This window comes from Phocoena sinus, chromosome 11 (genome assembly GCF_008692025.1).
Source record: "Phocoena sinus isolate mPhoSin1 chromosome 11, mPhoSin1.pri, whole genome shotgun sequence".
NCBI lineage: Eukaryota > Metazoa > Chordata > Mammalia > Artiodactyla > Phocoenidae > Phocoena > Phocoena sinus.
The window spans coordinates 98,107,505-98,133,052 of NC_045773.1; the positions used below are offsets into that span (position 1 = coordinate 98,107,505).

At 37.3% G+C, this 25,548-nt stretch overlaps 1 protein-coding gene across 5 annotated transcripts; it reads left to right on the forward strand.

Annotated features, from left to right (window-relative positions):
- The first annotated feature begins 1,971 nt into the window (after window positions 1–1,971).
- Window positions 1,972–25,548, forward strand: SLC35B3 (solute carrier family 35 member B3). Of its 5 annotated transcripts, none has more exons than XM_032649159.1 (11): window positions 1,974–2,082; window positions 4,624–4,732; window positions 5,531–5,824; window positions 8,782–8,903; window positions 12,462–12,616; window positions 13,896–14,003; window positions 17,216–17,313; window positions 19,546–19,638; window positions 20,039–20,150; window positions 23,090–23,159; window positions 24,765–25,548. In XM_032649159.1, the coding sequence occupies exons 3-11, from the start codon at window positions 5,624–5,626 to the stop codon at window positions 24,913–24,915; spliced, it is 1,110 nt and encodes a 369-aa protein (XP_032505050.1). In that variant the 5' UTR covers window positions 1,974–2,082; window positions 4,624–4,732; window positions 5,531–5,623; the 3' UTR covers window positions 24,916–25,548. The 5 variants fall into 5 exon arrangements, with proteins under 5 accessions (XP_032505052.1, XP_032505050.1, XP_032505054.1 ...); XM_032649160.1 differs by having other exon boundaries at window positions 2,029–2,159; XM_032649161.1 differs by lacking the exon at window positions 4,624–4,732 and having other exon boundaries at window positions 1,972–2,082; window positions 24,765–25,547.

A 25,548-nucleotide genomic window follows, 5' to 3' on the forward strand; every position in this document is an offset into this window, starting at 1 on the left:
GCAGTTTCCTATTTTGGTTATACTTTTAGAGGTCAGCATCTAGAACTAATGTAGACTTGATTACTGCCTTGTCTAGTGTCTCTGTTTACTTTGGTTGACTCTGCTCGGACTACCCTTCCCCTCCCTTTCCCCCTTTCCAAACAGCCCCCACCCACCCAGTGTGAATCCTCATCATCATTTAAATTCCATCGTCTAAAGGAAGCTTTCACAGACCACTCCAGGCAACATGTGACTTCTTCTGAATTTCCTTATTACTATCCTAACACTCATTTGGCACTTATTCATTCACCAAGTATTTACTGAGTGCTGACTGTGTACTGCAGCGCTCTGTTCTAGATGATGGCAGTACCGCTGTGAATAAATGAGACAAAAGTCCTGCTCTCATGGGACATTCCAGTAGAGCCAAAGAGGTAAGGGAGACACAGACAACAAATGTGTGGAAAGTGATCATAACTGCTGTGAAGGTATGTAAAGCAGTGGGAGGACAGTGTGTGTGTGTGTGTGTGACAGGGCACGTTCCGTGGGTACCTGGGAGGGCAGTGGTCCGCACAGAAGGAACAGTAGGTCCTGAGTGTTCTGCTTGGTGTGCTTGGACAGGGTCTGATGAACTCTGAACAGCAGCTGTAGATGTGGTTTATCCAGACTGAGCTCTTTCTTAGAAGCCATGGTAAGGGTGTTGAATTGTAATCTGAGTAAAATGGTAAAGGGTTCTGAGCAGAGGAATGGTATATACTGGCAGGTTCTAAAAGGATCATTCCAGCTGCTGAAAGGAATTGGAAAGTAGAGAAATAAAGGGGAAGTAGAAAGGTGGGCCAGAAGACTACCGTAATTATCCAGGTACAAGAAGATGATACCTTAGAACACCTCTTGTACTGTAAGTTGTTTTATGCTAACATTTACCTTTTCCTGTGTACCTGTAACTCCTTGAGGGCAGAGAGCTTCTATTTCTAATTTATGGATTACGTGCATGACCCATGTTGTATAAATGCCTAGCAGTAGCATTAAATCCACGTTATCCAGGTAACAGCATGGCATCATTGGAAGGCTACCATTTACTATTTCTTTAGGAAGTTTAAATTCTCTAAGCCATAGTCAACATTTGAAAAATTCGACCTAACAAGGATTAAATGAAAATGCCCAACCAGACCCACCATTTACAATAGGAGATGCCTGGTGTGCTTCCAATTCATTCCTTTCCCAGGAATCCAAAGCATATGCTCTCAAAAAGCTTCCTTCCTTACAGTAATCTTTGTCTTCCATATCATTTTAGCGTTACCCCCAAATCAATTCATCACCGATCCCATCTCGGTTTGTACATCACTGCATCTCAGTAATTGTAGATGCAGCCCTAACTGTAGGGTAAATGTTTAGTTTGGGAGCTGGTAGAGCCGTGGGATTTACGTTCTGAGCAGTAAGTGGCACTGTCCAAACATTCATGAAAAGGACCGGGGATGCTGTAGCCACAAGCTGAATTATTATGTCAGAAGCAACCCAAGCGTTACTTGGATTCACCTTCCCTGAAAAGCAGGTAAAACATAGAAGCAGAGAAAGGTACTGTGACTTTACCCCATCTCATTTGGATCAAGCAGAGGGAACCCCAACGGTGTCTATACTCGGGTTCAACGTTCTCCACTGGGCCTCCTCAAATTCCAGCGCACGGCCACTGGACGGGAAGGCGCCACCTGCGTGGGCGCCCACGGGGACCGGGGGACCGGGCCCTGCAACCTGGGGGGCTGCACAGGCTCAAGGAGCACGTTTCGGAAGATGAGAACACTCCACCCGACAGGCGCTCACCGCCCCGACGCGGCGTTTAGCGCGTGTAGTAGCTCACTCCCGGCACCGCTGGCCCACCTCGTCGGCTCCTGTCCAGCGCCCCGGAGCTGAAGGCGCCTGCGCGAGACGTGACCGCGCCCCCTCCGCCAGAGGCAGGAGGCCGGCGAGGGGGCGGGGCCGCGCGAGTGCGCACGCGCCGACGGACACATAGGCGGAAGTGGCGAGCGGGCGCCGGGGATACGAGCACCTGGCGAGGCCTCGGCTGCTGCGGTGGAACGTGCAGGAGTGGGCGAGGAGGAGAAGCAGGAGGTGATGGCGACGGACCTGGGGAGGGGGAGACGCTCCGTCTGGCTGAGGCGCCCCCTGGGCTGGGGTCCCCCTTTCAGGTGACACTGGCTGGGGAGTGGACGTGCCCCCCCGGGCCTTTCGCCGTGTTTGTGACGCAGACCCCCCCCGCCCCACCCCCCGGAGAACCTTGACACCGCCCATCTTCATCCTAAGGAGAGAGCGGGAAAGGATGAGGTTGGGAGGCAGGGCGCGGGTGACTTCCTTTCACAAAGAACGGAAACCTGCTGGCACGGTTTCCAGGGAGGAGCATCTGCTTGTCCTCGCCCTTCCGCCCTACGGCTGGCGAGAGCTCGCTCAGGACGGTACTTGCAGGCTTGCAGGCCTGAGACCACCTCTGGGAGGGTCTGGTAGGCTATCCCCAGGGCCTCTGGACAACTGTCAGTCGCCTGGGTCCCCCACAACAGCGTTTTCAGTGAAGAACTACGTCTGGGATCTGCGTTCAGCTGGGTACTGTATGGTACTCCGCTGTTCATTTTTAGTGCAAGGTGATTGTTCTCATCGGGTTAAGTTCTTGTCATGAACTTCCACTGGTAGTTCTTCAAATGCCTCCAGTCTTTGCAGCTTAACTCTCTTGCCCACCGTTTTATTTTCTTAAAGAAATGTTGGAAGAAGGTGGAAGGATTTGGCGTTCTAACTTTTTTTTTTTAATGTTGGGCATATGCATTTCTTCTACAGTAGGATATCAGACGTCAAGAACTGTTTTGGGCATGAATGTTTTCTTATTGGGTTGGTTTGGGACTTGGAAGAGGGAGATGCAGCCTTTGAAAATAATTTAGATAGGTGTTATCTGTAATACTTAATTTCTTAATATACCTGTAAAGTCCTAATTTTAGTTTATCCCTTAGGAAAAAAAACTGATCTTCAAAAATTAGCACACAGTTTCTTGAACTTTGTGCAATGAAGTGTGTTCAAAGAAATGGGAAGGAATCTTGTTTTTCTGTGTTTTATAATTATACGCCACAGGTCATGATTAATATTCAGAGTCCAGTTAACCGAGCTATATTGGCAACATTCTTTTAATTGTAATGTGGAGTGTGGCAAAATACAGAACCGAGTTTTTTTTTTTTTCAAGGTGCTCACATCGTAGTGATATTTTCCTTATGTTCTACCTTTTTGTAGTGGGAGACTTTTCTTCAAAAGGTTGGGAAAGAATAGGTTAAGAAATTAAATTTTGCTTCAGTTGGTATTTTAAATCAACATTGTCACCAGTCATTTATTTTTAAATTTCAATATGTGCTAGAAATGCTACTTTTTTATTGCATTTTAGCAATTATCTGTAACTTCAAGTAATTAAACGTCTGTGTTGACTTTAGGAAGAGACCTTAGGCAGTGATTCACACCTGTGGGGTTTTTTTAAGTTTCAAGGGTTACATGAACTTGTAAATTAAAGCAAAATGTTAATCGTTTAATTTGAAAGCGAATTTTAATTCTGTGCTTGATTTCTTTTTATTTTTTCCTACATCACAAGGACATTAGACCAGTTTCTTTAGATGATGGTTGGTATCAGTCATTAATGCCTGAAATAGAAGGGATATGGCAGACATTCAGGATCACAGTTATTGGCTATCAGAGCTCAGAGTCTTTCTTCACCAGTCACATGATCTGACGAGTGATGTACTGATTAATAAAACTTCATTCTAAATGCAGGGGAGGGAGAGGAAGCTTAAAAACCTACATGGGGCCAGATTTATTAGAATGTACACCCATTTATTAGTATACCCACGCCTACACGTATGGAAAATAGTTGCTAACCTTTTTATTTCTTCTACATTCAAACAACATTTAGGTAAGGTCTTTTAAGGCATGCTTTATAAAGAAAGTCGTATCCCAAGGGGATCCTACAGGGTGACTTAAAAAGTCTTAACAGAGATGACACTGATTAAACGTAGCATGGGCAACAAGAACAATGTGTAAAAGAAGAAATGGGCACAGGAAAGGAAATACAGTAAAACTTCTTGAAATTACGCGTTTTCTATTTAGAAATATGGCAGGTATCATGTACAACAAATGTTCTTTGATGCCTGTGTATTATTGTTAGTTACAAGTTGTAGGCAGAGCCTTGACCCCAAGTTTAAATTACAGAAGGAGACCTACTTAATCTCTAAATCAGCAAACTAGAAGCGATCATGAAGAGGTGACTCTAATTCTTGCCATTTTAAATCACCATATGGCAGTTTTGGGGTTTTTTTTAAAGATTTCCAGACAGTTCACTGTCAAAATTATTCTTATCCTCTTCTCTCAACTAGAGTGTAAATTTTAATTCCCACTGGGATTGTAACAGACATTCTTTTCTAGGAAGATAAGTTTTTCTTAGTAAGTTCTGTTTGTCATAATTCTGCACTTTCCTCAACTTTTACATGATTTACTTTTCAGTTTCTATTAATCCAAAGATAAATTGATAGTCATCTATGGAGTCTTCATGATTGTTTTTCACAGACTAACAAAAGATGTGTTTTTCAGCTTTTTACAAACCCAAGAGCTTTATTTCTTTTTTCTAAACAGCTTTATTGAAGTATAATTGATACATACCAAAAAATGCACATGTTTAATAGATACAATTTGATGAGTCTGGGCATATACATACACCTGTGATACCATCTCCATAAACAAGGTAATAAACATCTGCCGCCACCAGGAGTGTCCTTGTGTCCCCTTTGTGTGTGTAGTTAAGAATGCTTTACGTGAGATCTACCCTCTTAACAAATGTTTAAGTGCACAGCACAGACACTGTGTCATAGGGCCTCTACAACAGATGGTCTCTAGAACTTCTTCACCTGGTATAACTGAAACTTTATACCCATGGAACAACTACCAAAGACTTTTTTAAATTGCAGAGATTTTTCTCCAAAGGAAAAAAATGTTTTCTTTTAGCCTAAGAGATGCCGTTGCTAAAGCATAGTATCCTTTCTATAATCTTGGTTAAATCTAGCTTTTTGCACAACTTACAGATGTTTGACTTTATTTTAAAATGTCATTAGCAAATAAATTTTACAATTGTCTTGGTAGCTGTAGGAGTTTGGGCTATTCTTTACTCTTTTCTGCAATTAAAGATTGACTTTAATGTTGAAGACATTATGCGTAAACTATTGTGGGCTTTAAAAATTATATCCTCACTGAAATGGAAACATAATAAAGGCACGTTTACTTTGATGAAATAAATACAAGGTTAGCTTTTAGTTTGTTGCTGTGGAAATAAGAATGGTGTATATTTAATTTAGTCGTGTTTGGAGACTAAGCATATTGTTTTGGTGGATGGGAAGCTTGAATAGGAGAATTAATATATTACTATCCAGAGAGAATAACTCTTACCTGTGTAATTTTCCAAATGTGACTTGAGATATTATTTGGAGCATAGCACTTTACTTGATGGTCTAAATGTTTTGCTTTAATTGTTTATTTCCTTCTGTAGGGCTTGGCTCAGCAGGCAAAAGAAAGACTGAACAAAGGGGAGGAAACCAACAAAGATAACTTTGGAAGCACTGAATGCTGCAAAATAAGAGAAATGGATCTCAAGTTCAACAGCTCCAGGAAATATATTTCTATCACTGTCCCGTCCAAAACCCAAGCAATGTCACCACACATCAAGTCGATAGATGATATTGTAGTGCTTGGCATAAATCTCAGCAGATTTAACAAACTTACTCAATTTTTCATATGTGTTGCTGGAGTTTTGGTATTTTACCTAATTTATGGATATATACAGGTAAAAAATCAGTCATTTGTTTATAATGTGTTAATTATTTGTAACAAATGAGCTCAACATGGGCACTACTAATAGTTTTGTCCAAGATACTTTCTTTTATAAGATAGCAAGTTTATTCACAAATTTGAGTTTCTTAGTATAGTAGTAGGAAAGAGCTACTTGCGATTAAATTGACTGAAAACAGGGACCCAAATTTTAGAGTGAAATATTTTACATGGGGGAAGGGAAGCAAGAGACAATCTTAAAAAATTAAAATTATGAAAAAATACGAAGTGTTATGTTTTGCAAAATGTAGGTAATTGCGACCATGTGGGGTTTTTTTAATATATAAATTTATTTTTGTTTATTTATTTATTTTTGGCCGCGTTGGGTCTTTGTTGCTCCGCATGGGCTTCCTCTAGTTGCAGCGAGCGGGGGCTACTCTTCGTTGCGGTGCGCAGTCTTCTCATTGCGGTGGCTTCTCTTGTGGCAGAGCATGATCTCCAGGCGCACAGGCTTCAGTAGTTGCACACAGGCTCAGTAGCTGTGGCTCATGGGCTCTAGAGTGCAGGCTCAGTTGTTGTGGCACATGGGCTTAGTTGCTCCGCAGCATGTGTGATCTTCCCAGACCAGGGCTCAAACCCGTGTGCCCTGCATTGGCAGGCGGATTCTCAACCACTGCACCACCAGGGAAGCCCCACCATCTGCTTTTTAAAAGAAAATGGTTGAAGTATTGATTGGTATTTTGGAACATAATTCTTACATGGAATTGAATGATAGCACAAAAGCCACATTCTAGTTCACTCTTGATTCCTGGAGCTCATTAAGAGGTCATTTTGCAAAAGTGTATCAGGATGTTTTCTATTTTTCCAAGGGTGTCTCTTCAATCCTATAATACTTGAATCATCCTTTTCTTGAAACATCTGTTGTGTTCTCATTCCTGTTGGTTTCCTCTTCTAATTCAACTTTGCCAGAACCTTATTTTTCTGTGATTTTGCCTATGCAAAACATTGCTAACATTGCCAGTTTGTCTTGTATTTGCATTGTTTTATGGGATAGTTGTAAACACTTGACCAGGAAATTCCTGACCTTCAAAGACAAGAGCTGCATGGATGAGGACCCAGGCTAGTGTAAACAGAATGTGTGCATGGGGACTGTTAATTACCAGTTGTCAACTCATCAGTGGGTATTTTCAGCTGTTACCAACTTTGCTTTTTTATGCAACTCCCTAACATGAGAAAATCTTTATAGTTGAAGAAAAGGAAAGTGATGTGTTTTCTGAAAACATAGATAATATCTCTGATATTATTTATAATCAGAGTGATCTTAAAAATTGTTGTATGCTTTTCCTTTGTTTTATAGAGATGAAATATAAAACTAAGTATAAAGGAGAAGACAGAATTGTGACTATTCCTTAGCTTCTGAAAATGCTGTAGGGTGTGTATTAGTGTAAAACAACATGAATTTTAAAATCTTAATATTTATAATTGACTTTTGTACTAGAAGATGATATAAGAATTCAGATACTACAATGAAGAACAATACAAAATAGTAACTTTTATCAAATGTTAGGATCTCTTATTGAGAAATTTTTTCTTTTGTCCTTCGAAATACCATTGTTACCAAATAGCTTGGTAGCAAAGTTAGCCATTTTAATGGAATATGAATTAGAAATTTACAAATTTCATTAAATATTTTCTATTTGATAAATGATCAGAGATTTTAATTTACAACTAATATGTGCAAAGTTTCTTTTAAAATAAGATAAACCGATTATAATTGTAACATCACTTTGGTGAGAACTGGCATTGCTACTAATTGGATATTAAAATAGGTTAAAGAAAATGGGGTTTTGTAGTAAATTTAGCAATATAGAAAGTGAAATATTTACCTGAGTGCCAGGGTATTAATAAAGCTATTTTTATGTTTTATAGTTTATAAACCAGAAATGTCCTAAATAACTTACAGACTTACTTGAACGTGAAATCTAAATTTGGGGAATTACACAGCATCCTAAATGTACAAACTCAGTTCAGGATCTTTTTAGAGGCTGTGTTTAGTTTTTCTTCGAACATAAGTTTATCCATTAATTTCATCTTTTTAAAATTTATTTCAAATACAGCTGAAATATATATATTTGGTGGATAGTTTGATGCATTCAGTTAAGCCAGATAGCTTTATTAGAATACTTCTTAATGAGATTAAGAATGGCTTTTTAGGGCTTCCCTGGTGGCGCAGTGGTTGAGAGTCCGCCTGCCCATGCAGGGGACACGGGTTCGTGCCCCGGTCCGGGAAGATCCCACGTGCTGCGGAGCGGCTGGGCCCGTGAGCCATGGCTGCTGAGCCTGCGCGTCCGGAGCCTGTGCTCCGGAACGGGAGGGGCCACAACACTGAGAGGCCCTCGTACCACAAAAAAAAAAAAAAGAATGGCTTTTAACAATTAACAAAAACTGTTTTCATGATATAACATTTTTAAGAAGAGTAACCATTTCTCTATAAGGAGAAGTTTTATATAGTCTGTGGCACAAGAATTCTAAAAAATAGCATTAATTATCGATTTGAACTGATAATATTGGAAAACAGGCCTGAGATAATAGACTTCTAATGAAATATGCTTTTTATAAGAGTACATGAGTCCTTGAATCAGCTGCCTTCCTCATTGTTTTGGGCAACTCTTTTAATTTTGGTCTTTTAAAAAAAGAAAAAATCATAGGAGGGGGTTGCTTCCTAGTTCTTCCTCCCCTGCTTTCTGTTCTGCTGATTGTCATACCTGGATATCTACTGTCACTTCTTTGGAAAGGCCTCCTAACTTCTCTAATTTTACCTCTCAGAAGCCTTACAGTTTGGATGTTTTTTTGTGCATTTTGTTGTTGGGGGTGAAGCTTGGTTTCTATTAAAATGCTGTGCTTATAGGAATGTGCTGTGAGGTAATTGGTCTGCCCCTGGAACTTAAACAGTGTTCATGTCTCTCTTGACAGGAATTAATATTTTCAGTGGAGGGTTTTAAGCCCTATGGCTGGTACCTTACTTTAGTGCAGTTTGCATTTTACTCCATATTTGGCCTAATAGAGCTTCAGCTTATTCAGGACAAAAGGAGAAGGTATGTGGTTTATTTGTTTTTATTTTTTGGCAGTTAAGTACACGAGTAGTAGTTCATTTTTATTGTTTTATTTTTTGCGCACATGGAATATGTTATACATGAAATATACATTTCCCATTAATAAAACATTTAATACCCAAGAATTTTTATCAGTATTATCAACTTATTAAAAATATTAAATATGGTATTTCCATTATACATTGAAAAAAGTGTAATGTTATCAGATTTAAAAATGTTTAGGGCATTTGTTGGCGGTACAGTGGTTAGGACTGCGGACTTCCACTGTCAGGGGCCGGGTTCGATCCCTGGTGGGGGAACTAAGATCCCACATGCCACGCAGTGCAGCCAAAAAAAAAAAAAAAGTTGTTTAGACTCAATAATAAGATAGATCTTCTTAAAATAGGAGAAAGTATTCAGTTGTACATGTATGTTTTTATAATGGAAATAGGTGTGATTACTGAAAAATTTATGATGGTACTACATAAGAATGGTGATATGAAATATCAATATCTATTTTTATAGTGGTTTTTGAAATGCATAGTTAATGTTTTGTTTTGTAGGATATATTCCACTTAACATCCTCACGTTTGTAATGGCCAGCAGTAGGAATTGCATTCTTGACCATTAGAGAAATTTTATTATGTTCCTTTTTGTCAAAACTAAAAGAGTTTATATAGACAGTAGCTTTTAAATTAGCGACCACCTAGGTTTGAGAAATATCTTGAAATATTGTTAATGGCATATTGAGCAATATGCAATTAAAACCTAGACTCATATCAGAAGGTGGTTGGGAATTTGAATATAACATTTTCTTGGTAAATTTAAGTGTGGTTATCCTGTCATATCAGACCCTAATATGTGAATATTTCATGTATATATTGAACAGTTTAAATGTAATAAGGAGCTATAATGTTGACATTCTTCATTGATATAAATGTTTAATCCTTCAATGAAAATAAAAATTTTTTATAGCTACTTTTTTTCTTAAATGTTTCTGATGTTTGTATGAAAATAACTATAAAATTTTAAATAAGTAACACCAGTATTTCTTCATGCGTCTAATTTTACCTCTCAACCTCTCTATTGCCAATAAATTATTAGAGCAGCAATGTTAAAAACGTTTGAATCTGAGGAGATCTTCTTTCTTATTTTCATGTTCTGAAACTCTACAAGACTTAGCTTAGCCATAGGTGGTAGAATGGAAAGTAATTAAATGTGTCTGTCAGGACTAATATATATGGAAGCCTGGCTTCCATATATATTCATTATGTATTGCAAACTGCTGGACCTCTGATTGCTTCTAAAATAAAAGAACCCAATGCTGTATTTATTAAATGAAAAAAACACAAAGATGATGCATCTCCTAACTGTTAAATTTTAAAAAGATACAACTCCCTCTCAGCTACCAAAAGATGGGGAGTGAGCCTCCAGTCATGTTTTTCCCAACCTTTAAACCACATAACCATAACATATTTAAAGTCATTTGTGTTTGATTGAAACATGAGTGAAGGAATTAGGTAGAAGAATTTATAGACCTATAGTAAATGTAATTAGAAGTTGAAAACTTTTCATTCCAAGGCACATTAAAAACTTTTTTAGAAAAAGTATAAGTGTATTACAATGAAAATATGCCCAATCCCCTATTTCTGAATTTATTTGAGTGTATATATATCTGAATTTATTTAAGTGACACTGCTCTTTAGACCTTTAATAAGTCAAATTCTTTGCTTAGGTTTTTCTCTCTTCCTATATTTATATGAATATCCATGTACTTGAAGAGTACAGAATTTGGGGTCAGAAAACATGGATTTGAGTCATGTTACTGCCCCCTATTCTGTCAGTACCTCAGGGAAGTTTCTTAAATTCTCTCTGTTTCATTTTGAGGATGAAATATGGTGATGTGTGATATAGCCCATCATAGACTAGGATACCCTAAATATACTCCAAAGTATATTACTCCAAAGTATATATTTCACCAAAGATCATCTTGTAACTTCAGTGTTAATCACTGTATGTGAGTTTTTAATAAGGGAGATCTGTACCAAATTGAAAAGCTAAGGGGCTTATCAAAGTTACGACTTTCCCATCATATCTAAAGTAGTAAGAAATTGGGGTATTCAAATAGAAACAGTGAGAGTCCTAGAGGCAAGATGATGAAATCTAACCTCATTTCACCAGTAAGAAAGCAGACCTGGAGGAGAGCTGGGATTTGCATGAGCTCGTGCCCCAGGCTGCACTCAGAGTTGGAACCTTTTGAATTTAGGTTTCCTGAGTTCCAGGCTGGTTTTCTTTCTTCCTTTACTGTGTTGCTTTTTTAATCTTGTGATTCTTCTGACCGAATTTTTATTTTCTGGCCACTGTTTGCAATTTATGGATGAGGAAATTTGCCTCTTCTGACTTTTATCATTACCTGGAGAAGTGGTGCTGTCCTCCTTCACTGATACCCCACTGAGAGTTAAACCCCATGGACAGCATAAAAACCAGTGTCTGTGTACACTGATGCATAACGGGCATGCCCAGTTATTTCCACATGGATTTTAAATGATGACCACTGTGTTAGTAAAGTGTAAGCAGAGGTCTCAAAATTGAAACGTAAGTGGAAATGATGCATTTTAATTGAACTTATCTAGTAAATTATTTTGCCTTATATGTAGCCGTATAAAAAATGTGGAATTTTGTCACCTTGATTTAAACATGAACACAAATCCCAAAATGGAAACTAGATCTAAAAATGCAACATAATTTAATTATATGAATAGTGCACCAATGTACAAGATTATTGTCTTAGACCGTTAAGTATCTTGTGAGCATATGCTCACAAGACCAGCTCAGAATTATGAAGATACCAAATTAAGAATCTCCTTTAGGAAATCCAGTTAGAGCCCAAGGTAGAAAATCGGGGATCATGAGGAGAGTCAGATTCCTCATCTGAAAGTTGATTGTTTTAACATTTTATAGAATTACAGCATTAGAGATGAATCATAAGACATTATGGTAATAAAAACCATGTCTGGAGTTTTAAACCACCATGTTCTTTTTCTAGAGAAATTCTGCTCAGGTTATTCTAGCAGAATGGATAGATGTATTTTTCCTAATGCTAGATGGAATGTTAGGAAACAACAACAATTTAGAAGTTAATTAACTAAGGTGCCTTTTCCCATTATAGAAGCAAATTTTTTTTAATCAATTTTTTTTTTCTAAATTTAGTCAAGATGGTTTTTATATGTAGCTATAACTACTGTTAAAAAACCCTAAATGTAATAGCATTTATTCTTTCAGTAAGAATCTAAGTAACTCTCTAATGTACTACTTTTTCAGACAGTTGAGAGTTCTCACTTACAATTGATTAAATAAAGGTAAATTGTTATTTTCACCAACATTCTTTTATACAAGTTAACACTGTTGTAACTTTAAGAATAGTGATAGTTTACCGATATTTATAGAAATATTAAACAGAAATTAGAAGAGTAATTAGAAATTTACACATTGTCAACACATTCTCTTACAGTAGTATGAATTGGGTCCCAAAATGAAGATTTTAAAAATTGTCTTTTACAGAATACCAGGAAAAACCTACATGATAATAGCTTTTCTAACTGTGGGTACTATGGGGTTATCAAACACTTCCTTGGGCTACCTGAATTATCCTACCCAAGTCATCTTCAAGTGCTGCAAATTGATTCCTGTTATGCTAGGAGGAGTTTTTATTCAAGGTATAGTAATATATTTTCATACTGTTTGAAATTAATAGAATATGTTATGGCATCTAGCATTAGGAAAAACATTAAACTTCAATTAATATCTTTAATGAACAGTCTAGATATTGTAACACTTCTGAGTGATATCTCATTAAAAAAAAAGCTATTATAAAAACACCGATACTTCTGTGATATACCTCAGGATCTGAAATCAGTAATTTGGAGATGGGGAAAAATAAAAATAGTATTTTGTTTTATTCTTTTAATCTGGAACCTACTACATTTCCAGAAATATTGTATTTACATATTGAAGGCCTAACTCAGAAGTACCTGGAAAGCTCTTTTTTTCAGTTCTTTCATTTTTCTACTCTCCAGGGCTCTGCTCTCCACCTCCATTATACAAATGGACGATTCCCACGTTGAAGTAAAGCTTAAGCTGAGCAAGTGTTTGTTAACCAGCTCTGCTGACTGTTGACTCCCTAGGATCCCAACTAAATTACAAGCTATGTGAAAATAGGAGTAAGAGGGGAGGCAGTGATAGCGACAAGCAGTGGAACAAGTTTTTGTTTTGTTCATCTCACTGTCATGAGGAATATTCATGTTTTGATAATCACCAAAGTTCTTATAAAGCCTGACTTCATTTTATGCATTATAAGCCTTCCCAAAAGAGCCTTTTAAAATGAAAATGTGTATGTCAACTACTTCACATAAAATTTCAGGATAACTGTTCACGCAGGAAAAAACAATGATCCCAATTTCCTATTAAAAATCACATTTCACGTCGTAACTGACTTGGCCTGTATAATATCTCCTTAACAGTCCTTCCAAAAAGTTACGCTATGTGATTTCATTATTTAAACTTGGATGTGCTAAAATAAGTTAATCCTCACCACCCTAGAAGTTATCTGACTATAGTATTTGCAAACATATACAGCCTGAATGACTACTCTGGTTTCTTGGTAAACTTACGAAGTGTAAGAAAATTCATAGCCTTATGTTATACATAAAGTAAAAGAGGCACTAGTTTCCACAAACTTTTTAAATGTTCATATTTACTCACTATCGTAAGAAGGATCTCGTATCTAACTTATAAGGACATTTTGGTGCTCACGGGGTAATTTTGATTTTCAAAGCCCTTCTGTGACTGTCTCATGCCTTGACCTAAGCGCTCGTGATCATTTTTGACATTGGATATAAAAGGCAGTCCCTGCTCTACTTGTTTAAACACATAGATCTAACACTGTGCTGAGTGGGTAATGGCGTAATCCGGTTGACTTGCATTTACTTTGCACAGGAAAGCATTACAATGTTGCTGATGTGTGTGCTGCCTTATGCATGAGCCTCGGCCTGATATGGTTTACCCTAGCCGACAGCACGGTTGCACCAAATTTCAACCTGACAGGTAAGGAATTTACTTGTATTCCTAGATTTTGTAGGTGTTTCGGTTTAGAGTAAGAATTTTTACAGTTTCATGAGGGTTTTAAATGATGGTGTGGCATCTGTGATTCTCATATCTAACATAAAACTTTTGGACTTTCCATATAAGATGTAGTAAAAATATCACAACTCTGGAAACATAACAGTTGTTTTTAGTACTCTTGTATAGTATTTTGACCTGACAAGAGGCTGTGTGCCTAGATAGAATCTCCCATTATCAAGTACATGACAGACCAATTTCTTATGAGCTGAATTGGAAATATACACGAGTTATAGGAGGATCACAGTAGTAATTGTTATTTTCTTAAAAAAAATGAAACTTGCAAACTTACTTTTCATTGTTTTAGCTTAAAAAAAGAAAATTATGCTGTTCTTTAATATTGAACTGTGTAATATAAATGTGGTCATAACCTTAAAGTGCATAAAGCTTCCACCATAAACACTTTTCCTCATGGTGTGCCACGTGGAATTTTGTAAATTAAATTTAGATCTTTCATGAGGAGAATAGGTATTAAAGTATGTTTAGAAATAAATAAGAATAAAAAATAGTGTTGGAATCTCGTTTTTAGTCTGAAGACCTTACAGAGATTGCTTATTATATATACAGTATTGTCATTCTTAAACTATTGAGTGTCACTCATAAGATTATTTTAGTTTCATCCCATTTCCTAGCCTGATACCTGACAAAAATGTTTCTTTCAAAGGAACTCTGAGAGAACGGGGAGAAAAACAAAGCAAAACAAAATAACAACAAAAAGAGCAGCATATGTAATATATATATACATATATCAGCAGTACAAACTATAATTATTTGTGAGAAAAAAAAATGTATGAAGTAATGAAGAAAATCATTTACGTCAACTTTGCTGTTCTTTCTAAGAATCAAAATGTTCCTGACCAGTTGTTAGTCTATGTTTCTTACTAACCTGGTTAATCACGCTAAGTTAATGGATTCAGATCAGCATCTTAGAGCAGCCCTTTAAACCAGCCTTTTACAGACGATGCTGATAGAACCTATTAGGTCTGTTCTTTCAGCTTTGATCATCCAGCGTACGAGTGATCCTTACTTCAGTGAGAAAGCTTAGAGTTGCAGATGTTTCTAACATGGTTTAGGTTTTTCAGGAACACTTCATTTTCGTGTCAGCAACTGCAAAAGGAAGATTATATTTGAAAACTGAGAGGAAAAGCTGTTTTAGAGGAGTGCTTCACCGTAAAACAGAGATAATGATAATAGCTTGCCTCACACAAAGGTAGTGGAAGGATAGAATGAGATGCTGGAATAATGAATGTGAAAGCACTTGGCACGTGGTGGGGTGAGGGTGATGACAGTGACGGAGACAGCTGGTTTTGGTGGTCTGTAACTTCTCAGTATAACTCAAGTGCTCACCCTTTCTGAGTTCCATGGGAATGTTTCTTAAGGGCATGAGAACCTAACGATTCCTCATCATTGAGAATAATTGATGAGCGCTTATCACAGTCCCTGATCTATGAGTGTATTGTCTGAAGGAGATTAGATTAGCTATTAAGATGGTTACTTAAGGCAGACATAAATAAAACTTCGGTTGTATGAAGTGAATATATCAGAATTTACTTATTCAAATAAATGTCCTCCTTTAAAATATTGAGGTAATTCAGATGCAATTCAGGTATTTTCATGCTGTTGCCATTGTTCAGAACGGTTTGGGGATGTCTTTGAATAGCCTTTTAGGAGTTGGGACGTTGTTTTCCAAGTCTTGGATAATAGCATGTCTTTTTCTTTCGAGGACAGATTTGATATTTGAAACAAGGAAAAGAGCATTCAGAATCAAGTTTGGTGAATAAAAATGTATATTTAGGTAATAAATACCAAAGCTAGATGATAAAAAGTCAAATTGAAGAATAAGTATGAAAACTTGAAAATTCTCAATTAAGTGCATACACATGTACATTTTTCTGCTACCCTTTTTTTTTTTTTTTTTTTTTCTCGCGGTACGCAGGCCTCTCACTGCTGTGGCCTCTCCCGTTGCGGAGCACGGGCTCCAGACGCGCAGGCTCAGCGGCCATGGCTCACGGGCCCAGCCGCTCCATGGCATGTGGGATCTTCCCGGACTGGGGCACGAACCCGCCTCCCCTGCATCAGCAGGTGGACTCTCAACCACTGCACCACCAGGGAAGCCCTCTGCTACCTTTGATTGCTTATATATTTTTTAAAAATAGAGAAAACTTCAAATCTTATCAGACTCACAGATACAACCAAGGTTGCTTTTTTTTGTTTGCTTTTTGTTTTTCTTTGGTAAAGCACCATGACTGGTGGCCACTGTCCTATATACTTGCAGGTAGTAGCGTGCTTCTCAGGTACACATGCACATTTGTATGAGTGTGTTGAATTCCAGATTTGTTCATCTCAGTTGTATGTGTTATTTTAATTATACAATAATTAAATGTTACTTAAGTTATTCAAAAATGAGTTTGAAGAGAGAATTCTTTCTGTGAAAACTAAGTTAATTTTAAACACTTTGACAAGTCAATAAAATCACTGTTGAATTAAGTGTGGGTAAAAATTGGGGGGAAGCATAAAAATATGAAAGGACTCTGTACCCTGATTGTTTCACAAGTTCCTAAGCTTTTGGTGCACTTTTTAAAAACAACTTGGAAATAATAGAGACTGTGTGTTCTGAATGCAGCTTGCACAAAGGCAAGTGCAGAATTTTAGTACAGACCCATACTCAAAGAAGAGGCCTTAACAGCTGCATTATGTTTATGTGTTTTAAATTAAATATTTTAATAATATGGGTACTCTTTTTACGCTTTCCCTCTTCCTTTGATTGTTTGAATTAACTGACTAATCACCAATCCCAATAGATGATCTAAGAATCTCTTCTGTATTTGTTTAATAGTGTTTCTTTCAAACATATAATCTACTTAAAAGCAGAAATGTTATTTGACATGATTGTGAAACACAACAAGGTGACAGCATTAATGCAATTTATTAGTATTAGTTGTTTTGTTTTGTTTTTTAATAATATCACCTACATGCCTGTTACAACTGGTTGTGGATAAAAATACTCAACTTTGCTGAGGAAATGTGATTTAAGGTCTGATTTTGGTTTTTTAGCCCAATTAAATTTCTGATAAGTCTTGATTATCGTTCATATGTTTAAATGAGGAGGTTATTTTTTTCCTTCTGCCTTCTTGAAGGTGTGATCCTCATCTCCCTGGCGCTGTGTGCAGATGCTGTCATTGGAAATGTCCAAGAGAAAGCTATGAAACTTCATAATGCTTCGAATTCGGAAATGGTAAATACTCTAGTGCTTTTTCTTCACATCAGACAGACTCAAAAACGACGATATACTTAATTTTATGACATAATTATGGTATTGAAGACTCGCGTTGCAATTTTAAACTAGTTTATCATCATTATTTTCATAAAAGTAGTACGTTCAAATATTATAGGAAGGTAAAAAGTAAAATATCATTATCACTGCTGATACCTTATTGCAAGCATTTAATAAATTTTTTCCTCTTTGATTTATGGAGTTTGGGGCGTGTTAAAAAAAATGCTTTGGGGCTTCCCTGGTGGCGCAGTGGTTGAGAGTCCGCCTGCCGATGCAGGGGACACAGGTTCATGCCCCGGTCCGGGAAGATCCCACGTGCCGCGGAGCGGCTGGGCCCGTGAGCCATGGCCGCTGAGCCTGCGCGTCCGGAGCCTGTGCTCCGCAACGGGAGAGGCCATGACAGTGAGAGGCCCGCATACCGCAAAAAAAAAAAAAAAAATGCTTTGTTACATCATTTTTCTTCTCTCTTTGTATTTGGTATTATTTTCCATTTAGAAGTTTGTAATTTACATGTAGTTTAGCTTATCTTTTCCTTCATGACTTCTAGCTATGTATTATGATTGAAAAGGGCTTTTCCAACTCTAACATTTAAGAATTTTATGCCCATTGCCTACTAGTTTTATAATTTCCTTATTTATTAAATCTTTGATCCAACCAAAATTTTCTTCCATATGGCTATCCACTTTGCCCAATATCATTTATTGAATAATTCACTTTTCCAATTTTTATTTTAAATACCTTCTTTTATCCTATCTTATTCTAATGCAGGGTTCACAGTTTTGTTCTTTCAAGCTTATTTCTGCACCAGAACCATATAATGACAGCAGCTTTATCACCATACATTTACCATCTGTTAGGACTAGCCACCGTTGTTCCTTTTGTTTTTCAGAATGTTACTACCAGTAGTTATTCTTGGGTGTTCATATCCCCAGATAAACTAGAAACCCATTGGTATTGTGATTGGTATGGCATTGAATTATAAATTAATTTAGGGAGAATGGCATCTATACACTTGATTCTTTCAGTCCAAGAATAAGGTATGACTTTCCTTTTATTCAAGCGTTACTTTTAAATGTCCCTTAGATTTTAAAGTTTTCTTTGTATAACTCCAGTTATTTTTTATTGAAGTTATTGTTAGGTGTTTCATCTGTTTGCCGTTATTACTGCAAATAATGCCTTTTCTTCCAATATATCTTCTAGCTGGTTGGTGTTTGTATATAGGAAGGTTGTTATGCTGTGTTTGCATTAGTTTTGTAGCCCATCACCTTGCTAGACAGACAGAGCACACAGCAGTAAGGATGTGTAGGACTGGTTACTTAGTCAACAGAGTGGGGCATCTTTACAGCGTCCCTAAGAACATAGGAACTTTAATCTTGGTCAGGAGTTTTCTTGATCATCATTACCGCTCTCCCTAGATAAGATAACGATCAGAGAATTAAGGAATTGTAAGTAGGTAGAAAGAATGTAATACAGTGGTTAAGACGTAGGCTCTGGACTAAGATAGCCTTAGTTCTCTACTAGCTCTCCTATTTGAGGAAAGTGACTTAATGTCTCTAAGTTTTAGTTTTTCCATCCGCACACTGGGGAATGATGATTTAGAGTGCCTGTCTCTTAGGTTGGTTGTGAGAAATAAATGGAATAATCCATACAGAGCGTTATTAGCACAATACCTGACACAGAGCAGGTATTTAAGTTTGGTGATGACACTGATTCTGCTTATAAGGAGTGTAATAGAAAGATTGGTAGGAAAATTGGGAAATTAAGCAATAGGTATGTCATATACTGCTTATTTTCATTGTATTTTAATGTACTTGCGAACTTAATGTTTGGGTTTTTTCATGTCTAATAAGTAGTTTTAGAGTATCTTTGTTTTGTGTATGTTTTTAGGACCCCCAACATTAAAATCTGGTTTGCATTCAGTAATTAAACGAGGCAAAAAATGAATAATTAGGTAACCATTTATGAAAGGATTAGTACTGCTGTGTTATGTTGTACCTAAAATAATGTGTAAACTTATAAACAGAATCAACCATTTCCAGAAAATTAGGCCATATTGAAACAATGATGTTACTTTTAAAATGGTTTCCTCTACAGATTTAATGAAATAAAGAAATTGAGCCATATATTGAAAACCTTCATTTTATACCTTTGGTTAAATAGCACTTTTTTCCACTTTATTTTTCTCTACTCTAGGTTTTGTATTCGTATTCAATCGGTTTTCTGTACATTTTATTGGGATTGACATGCACTAGTGGATTAGGCCCTGCAGTAACATTTTGTTCAAAGGTAAACACTAATCACATTTTTAAAAATAAACATCTTCCATTAATTAGTTTCCTCTGTATTTCTAATTCCCCTTGTCCAAAAAGACTGTTTTATGTAATTTGATAACTCCTTTAATACAATATATGTAAATCAGAAATTATTTCAGAAATGAAATGATTTATATTTAAATTTTTTATCCTTGTTCTTTCCTATAAGTTAATTTTTAAACTATTCATAACGTAGAAGTTGGGGATTTTTCATTTCATCCTCATTTTTCCATTAAATCAGAATCTCTGCTTGACTGCATTGTTGAATGGCTTATTATTGCTCAGAAAGTTGATTAAAATCTGTAGTTTTATTTCATTTATAATACCTCAGGGTTTGTTTTGCATTTTTCTAACAGGCTTTTTTATATTTGCAGGATCCAGTTCGGACCTATGGTTATGCTTTCCTTTTTTCCCTCACTGGGTATTTTGGAATCTCTTTTGTTCTGGCTTTGATTAAAATTTTTGGTGCACTTTTTGCTGTAACAGGTAAGAACGATATGCTTGCTTAGATTATGAAATAAGCATTTAAATTTTCTTTGGTATTCTTTTTCACAAGGTAAGGGCAGCATCTGCTCTTCATTAAAAAGAAAATTGTCGGGAATTCCCTGGTGGTCCAGTGGTTAGGACTCGGTGCTTTCACTGCTGGGACCCGAGTTCAGTCCCTGGTTGGGAACTAAGATTGCTGAAGCCGCACAGCACAGCCAAAAAGAAATTTTTTTTGAAAGAAAGAAAGAATATTGTCACATTTCACCAATTTATTCCTTGGCTTGTGGTATTTCTTTAAAATTCTAAAGAAAATGATGTTTGGTCTGAATTTCTTATTTGAAGGTTTAATTTCTTTTTTTGCGGTACGCAGGCCTCTCACTGCTGCGGCCTCTCCCGTTGTGGAGCACAGGCTCCAGACGTGCAGGCTCAGCGGCCATGGTTCACGGGCCCAGCGGCTCCGCGGCATGTGGGATCTTCCCGGACCGGGGCACGAACCCGTGTCCCCTGCATGGGCAGGTGGACTCTCAACCACTGCGCCACCAGGGAAGCCCTGAAGGTTTCATTTTAAAATCAGATATATGCATTTATCTAGATAGTAACTTTAAGTACATTAAAAGATGTTTTTATTAAAAAGTATGATGGGATGAATACCTTCCAGGAAAAATACTGTATTTAATCACTTTTAATTTATAATGGAAAATGACAGTTTTGTTACACTTAAAACATGACAGGTATATTTTAAGCAAAGGTTTTGGGGCCTTTCGTTTGTACACTTTCTAGAACCTCAACCAGATGAGCTTCCCTTTTCACTAATAATTATTATGCACGTGCTGTGTGCAAGGACTTTGCTTGGCATGTCAGAGAAATGGAGGTTGTTACTTGCTTTGCTTTGGAGGAGTGAGGGGAGCAGGTGCAGGGCTGCAGGTGAGGCCCAGTGAGGGGAGCAGATGACTCCAACTGCTGCCCATACTGTTTGCCAAAAGAATGGTCCACATGACAAATGCTCCCAGTATCTCCCATCTGGAGAGAGCCCTGGGTGAAGCCCATCAGGATGGGAAGCCGTGTGACCTGCCATGAGGAACGCTAGGCTGGGGTGTAAGAGAAGGTGCAGCCCAGTCCCAGCCCTGACGTTTAATGATACGAGACCTGGAGAGTAAGTCTCTCCTCTTCCCTGGGCCTCGTTTCTCTCTTTTGTGAAGAGATTGGGTTGGACAAGATCATCTCTGTCAGAGATCTGTAGAATTTACACTCATAAGGCGTTTACACCTTACTCATTTACCTGATTTTGATTTTTCACGGTTTTAGAGGAATATTTATTTTAATACCACAGAGTAAATGAAACAAATGAATAAATGCCCCCTCTGTAAAAGTACAATTCTTCCTAACTGTTCTCTTTATTTGCTCACATATGACTCTGCTTTTTAAAGTTTACGTCCCTAATGGTAAGTAGAGGGAATTTAATTGTAGGTTGGGCCATATCAGCAACCTTCCAAGTCAGCTCATGCTGTCAAGAAAGATCGCAAATGCATACACTTAGCTTGGGTTTCAGTTTTGTTTGTAAGATAGTAGCTGTTCAAAAAGAGTCTGATATCAGTCTGTATGTGTTGATGAGCCCTGTGATTGGTATAAAGAAATGTGAGATGCAATCCTTGCGTTGAAGGTGCAGGCAGGTGTCTTTCTCTCTCACGTGAAACAAATCCAGAGATGGTAATATAACAGCTAACATGTCCATAGCCCTTATTATGTACCAGGTACCATTGTAGCTATTTTACATATATTATTCATCTTAACCTCACAATGATCCTATAAAGTAGGTGCTGTTATTGTTCCATTTTACAAATGGGTAAACTGAGACACAGAGTGGTTAAGTGGCTTGCCAAGTGATCAGCCAGCTAGTAAGTTACAGAATCAGTATTTCAACTGAGGCCGTCTAGCTCCAGACCTGTCCTCTTAACCGTATGCCATGTGCCTCCCAAGCTGGCATGGTAGCTCCAGCTCCTTAGGAATCCAGTCCCTCTTTCTGCTCTGCCATCCTCGTCCTCATTCCAGACAGGGTAGGTGGAGAGAAGATGAAAGACACATTTTTCTCTTTATGGAAATTTCCTACAAATCACACTCCTAGAGACAGCACTTCTGCTCATACTTCGTTGTCCAAACTTAGTCCCGTGACCACACCTGACTGTAGGAGAGGCTGGGAAGGTATCCCAGTTAAAAGTAGGGGTCTTTTTACTAAAGTAGTAGGAAAAATAGATTTGGGGAATCAGGCTCTAACAGTTTCCAAAACAGCTTCTTCATCTGGTATTCATTCATTAATTTACACTTTGAAGATTAAGTGCCAGGAACTACAGAGTCTGTGGAAATAAGGACAAGGAACTGAGTAAAGCACACAGTCTAGTGGTGGAAAGGTATACCGGAGCCACGTGCAGAGTTCCTCTCTGCACCTGGGTGGGACGAGGGAGGAAAGCTTCAGGCCATAATCCTTGAAGGACAGTGTACAGAGGACTGGAAAGATGTCTCATGGTCTTACCCAGAGATGCCCACCACTAGGATGTCCTTTAGATTGCTGCTTTTAATGATACGGAATCCAATCGCATCTTCCTTGGAAAAGTCCTTTCTCTCCTGTCAGACTAAGTACGTCTCCCTAAAGGATGACGTGCCTCCGTAGCCTCATGGCCTCCATCAAGCACTTATTACAGCTGTACTTTAAATGTAACTCTATTATTTAATGTCTGTAACCCTGCTAGCCTATAAATTCCATGGTAGCAGAAGCAGTGACTTTCTGTTTGATTTTCTTCTTTTTTCGCTTTCTTTTGTTTCCTTGGCACCTCACGTAGATCTTGGCACACAGTAGGCTCTGTAAATATTTGTTAAATAAATTATTTCCAAAATATTACCAAGACAAGAGGCGCATTCTAAAACCAACCTTTTTCTCCCTACAGTGACAACAGGGAGAAAAGGAATGACCATTGTACTTTCATTTATATTCTTTGCCAAACCATTCACATTTCAGTAAGTACTTTTTAATTCGACAAGTTTCTCTACCTTTAGATACTTTTGTTTCACGTCTACTCTTAAACAGCCTTAATTTCTTTGTAAAGAATCCTTTTCATCTTGACCCAAATTTATTGATGTGTCTTCTGCTGTTTCAGAAATGTATGTAATTATTTTGAAGAAATTATTTTGTATACTTAAATTGCCTAACCAGTCCCAATGCACATGTGACCCTGTTTCCAGTATAAATGAATGTGAGTGATGTGGTGAGATTAAGGGACTCCCCTTGCCCTGGTGCAAATATATAAATTTTATATATACATACATATATGGTTTTTAAAATTGTTAAGTTTATTTGCTGTCTTTTCCCACAAAGGATTTGAGTTAGAGTTGTACCCTAATGGTTTTCTTAGTTTGTGGTTTTCGATGGAAGCATTGACTGTTTTCTTTACTGTCTAGTATGTATTTGAAATTGGCATCATTTCAACTTATATTCATTGGTAATTGAGAAGATTCAGACTTAGAAATTATCAATGTACAGTCATCCCTTGGAATCCATGGGGTACCAGTTCCAGGACCCGCACATATACCAAAATCCAAGGATGCTCAAGTCCCTTTCAGTCAGCTCTTTATGTCTACGGGTTCCACATCTGCACACACAGAGGGCTGACTGTATATTTATTGAAAAAAATCCACGTATAACTGGACCTGTGCAGTTCAAACCTGCGTTGTTCAAGGGTCAGCTGTATGAGCTTAAAGGTAACCACAAAATAAATTTTCAGCAATGTGTAGTCGGTCTTCTGTATCCATGGGTTCTGCATCTGCAGATTGAATCAACCAACTACAGAGCAAAAATATTCAGAAAAAAAATTCCAGGAAGTTCCATGAAGTAAAATTTGAAGTCCAACTCCTACCAAAAGCCTCAGGAGTATGTTTAAAGCCCGGGACATGTAAACCTGCCAGTGGCCTTCTTAGGAATTCAATTCAGCAGTCCAACTAGTTGGGGTATAATACAGAGAGATAAAAAGGGACACATCCTGAGAAAGTAGGAGAATTGGCATTGATTACTACAATGAATACCTAGTACCTATTTACATAACATCTACATTGTGTTAAGTATTATAATAATTTAGAGATGATTTAAAGTATACACAAAGTTGTGCATAGGTTATATGCAAATACTGTGCCATAAATAAAGGACTTGAGCATCCACTGATTTTAGAAAACTCTATTTTCTATAAATTAGTTTCTCTTTCTGCAGGGGCTAAGTAGGTCATTGGCAGGTTTACATGTCCAGTGCTTTAAACATACTCCTGAGACTTTTGGTAGGAGTTGGACTTCAAATTTGCTATTATCCTCAAAGAAATGAACTACATTTAGTATCTTGTAAAGTGCTTTTCCTACATATATACTTAACATTAAAAATATAGAATTCTATCTAGTGTGATCTAAATATTATTTGTAAAATAAAACAAATACTGTTTTATTTAGTGCTCTCAGTATAGGTACCCAGTAGCAAAATTTTATTTCATTGAGGAATTTTTGTGACATCATCAAATTCTGTGGTTAATGACAAATTGTTACTCTGACATTAATCTTTTTTCCTTATTTATTTTCTCTTAGGTATGTATGGTCTGGTTTGTTAGTTGTCCTTGGTATATTTCTCAATGTTTACAGCAAAAATATGGACAAAATAAGACTCCCATCGCTGTATGATGTGATAAACAAAACAGTGGAAGTGAGGAGGTCGGGGACGTTGGCACAGACTGTCTAGGCAGCGATTCGCTTTATAACGTAGAATTAATTCATCAATCAATTAACTTTCCGAAGGGACTTTTATAAAAACCAGAGGCTCTGAAGGCATGCTGTCATTTGTGGATGGATTACATGTGAAGTCGCCCTTTCTTCAGAATCTTTGTTGGACTGTTTAACTTCCAAAGCAATCAAAAGAGCCACACCCGGCACACCTTAGAATAAAACGTCAAGATGAAGGACTGTGACACTTACAGTCTGTTGAGAATTTCACTGGAAATGGACCATGTTGCAAGAGAAATTGGATATCATTATGACATATCAAAGAAATTGATACGTAAACGCAGATTGTTTTCTTTTTTCCGTTCCATTTTGGTGATGTTATTTAAATTGATTCTCTGTTGTAAGAGTGAACTGATGGTTTAAGTCTAGAGAGAATAACTTCATTATAAATAAAAATTATTCTCTGATTTTTTTCTTTAAAAGAATGTGATGGAATTGGGATAGTGAAGGTTGGATTTTGTTACGAAGATGGGAAGTACAGTGTACATAAACTTTAAAACTTAGGCTTTTCTCTGATCATTTAAAAGTATTCATTAGAGAAAATGTGCTTTACATTTTCTGTGGAATATAGGCAATAGAGTAAAAAGAGTCA

Coding starts and splice junctions, on each gene's coding strand:
- SLC35B3 (XM_032649161.1), top strand. CDS start 5,624: ATGGATCTCAAGTTCAACAGCTCCAGGAAATATATTTCTATCACTGTC. Junction 5,825..8,781: donor TAATTTATGGATATATACAG/GTAAAAAATCAG, acceptor CTCTCTTGACAG/GAATTAATATTTTCAGTGGA. Junction 8,904..12,461: donor ATTCAGGACAAAAGGAGAAG/GTATGTGGTTTA, acceptor TGTCTTTTACAG/AATACCAGGAAAAACCTACA.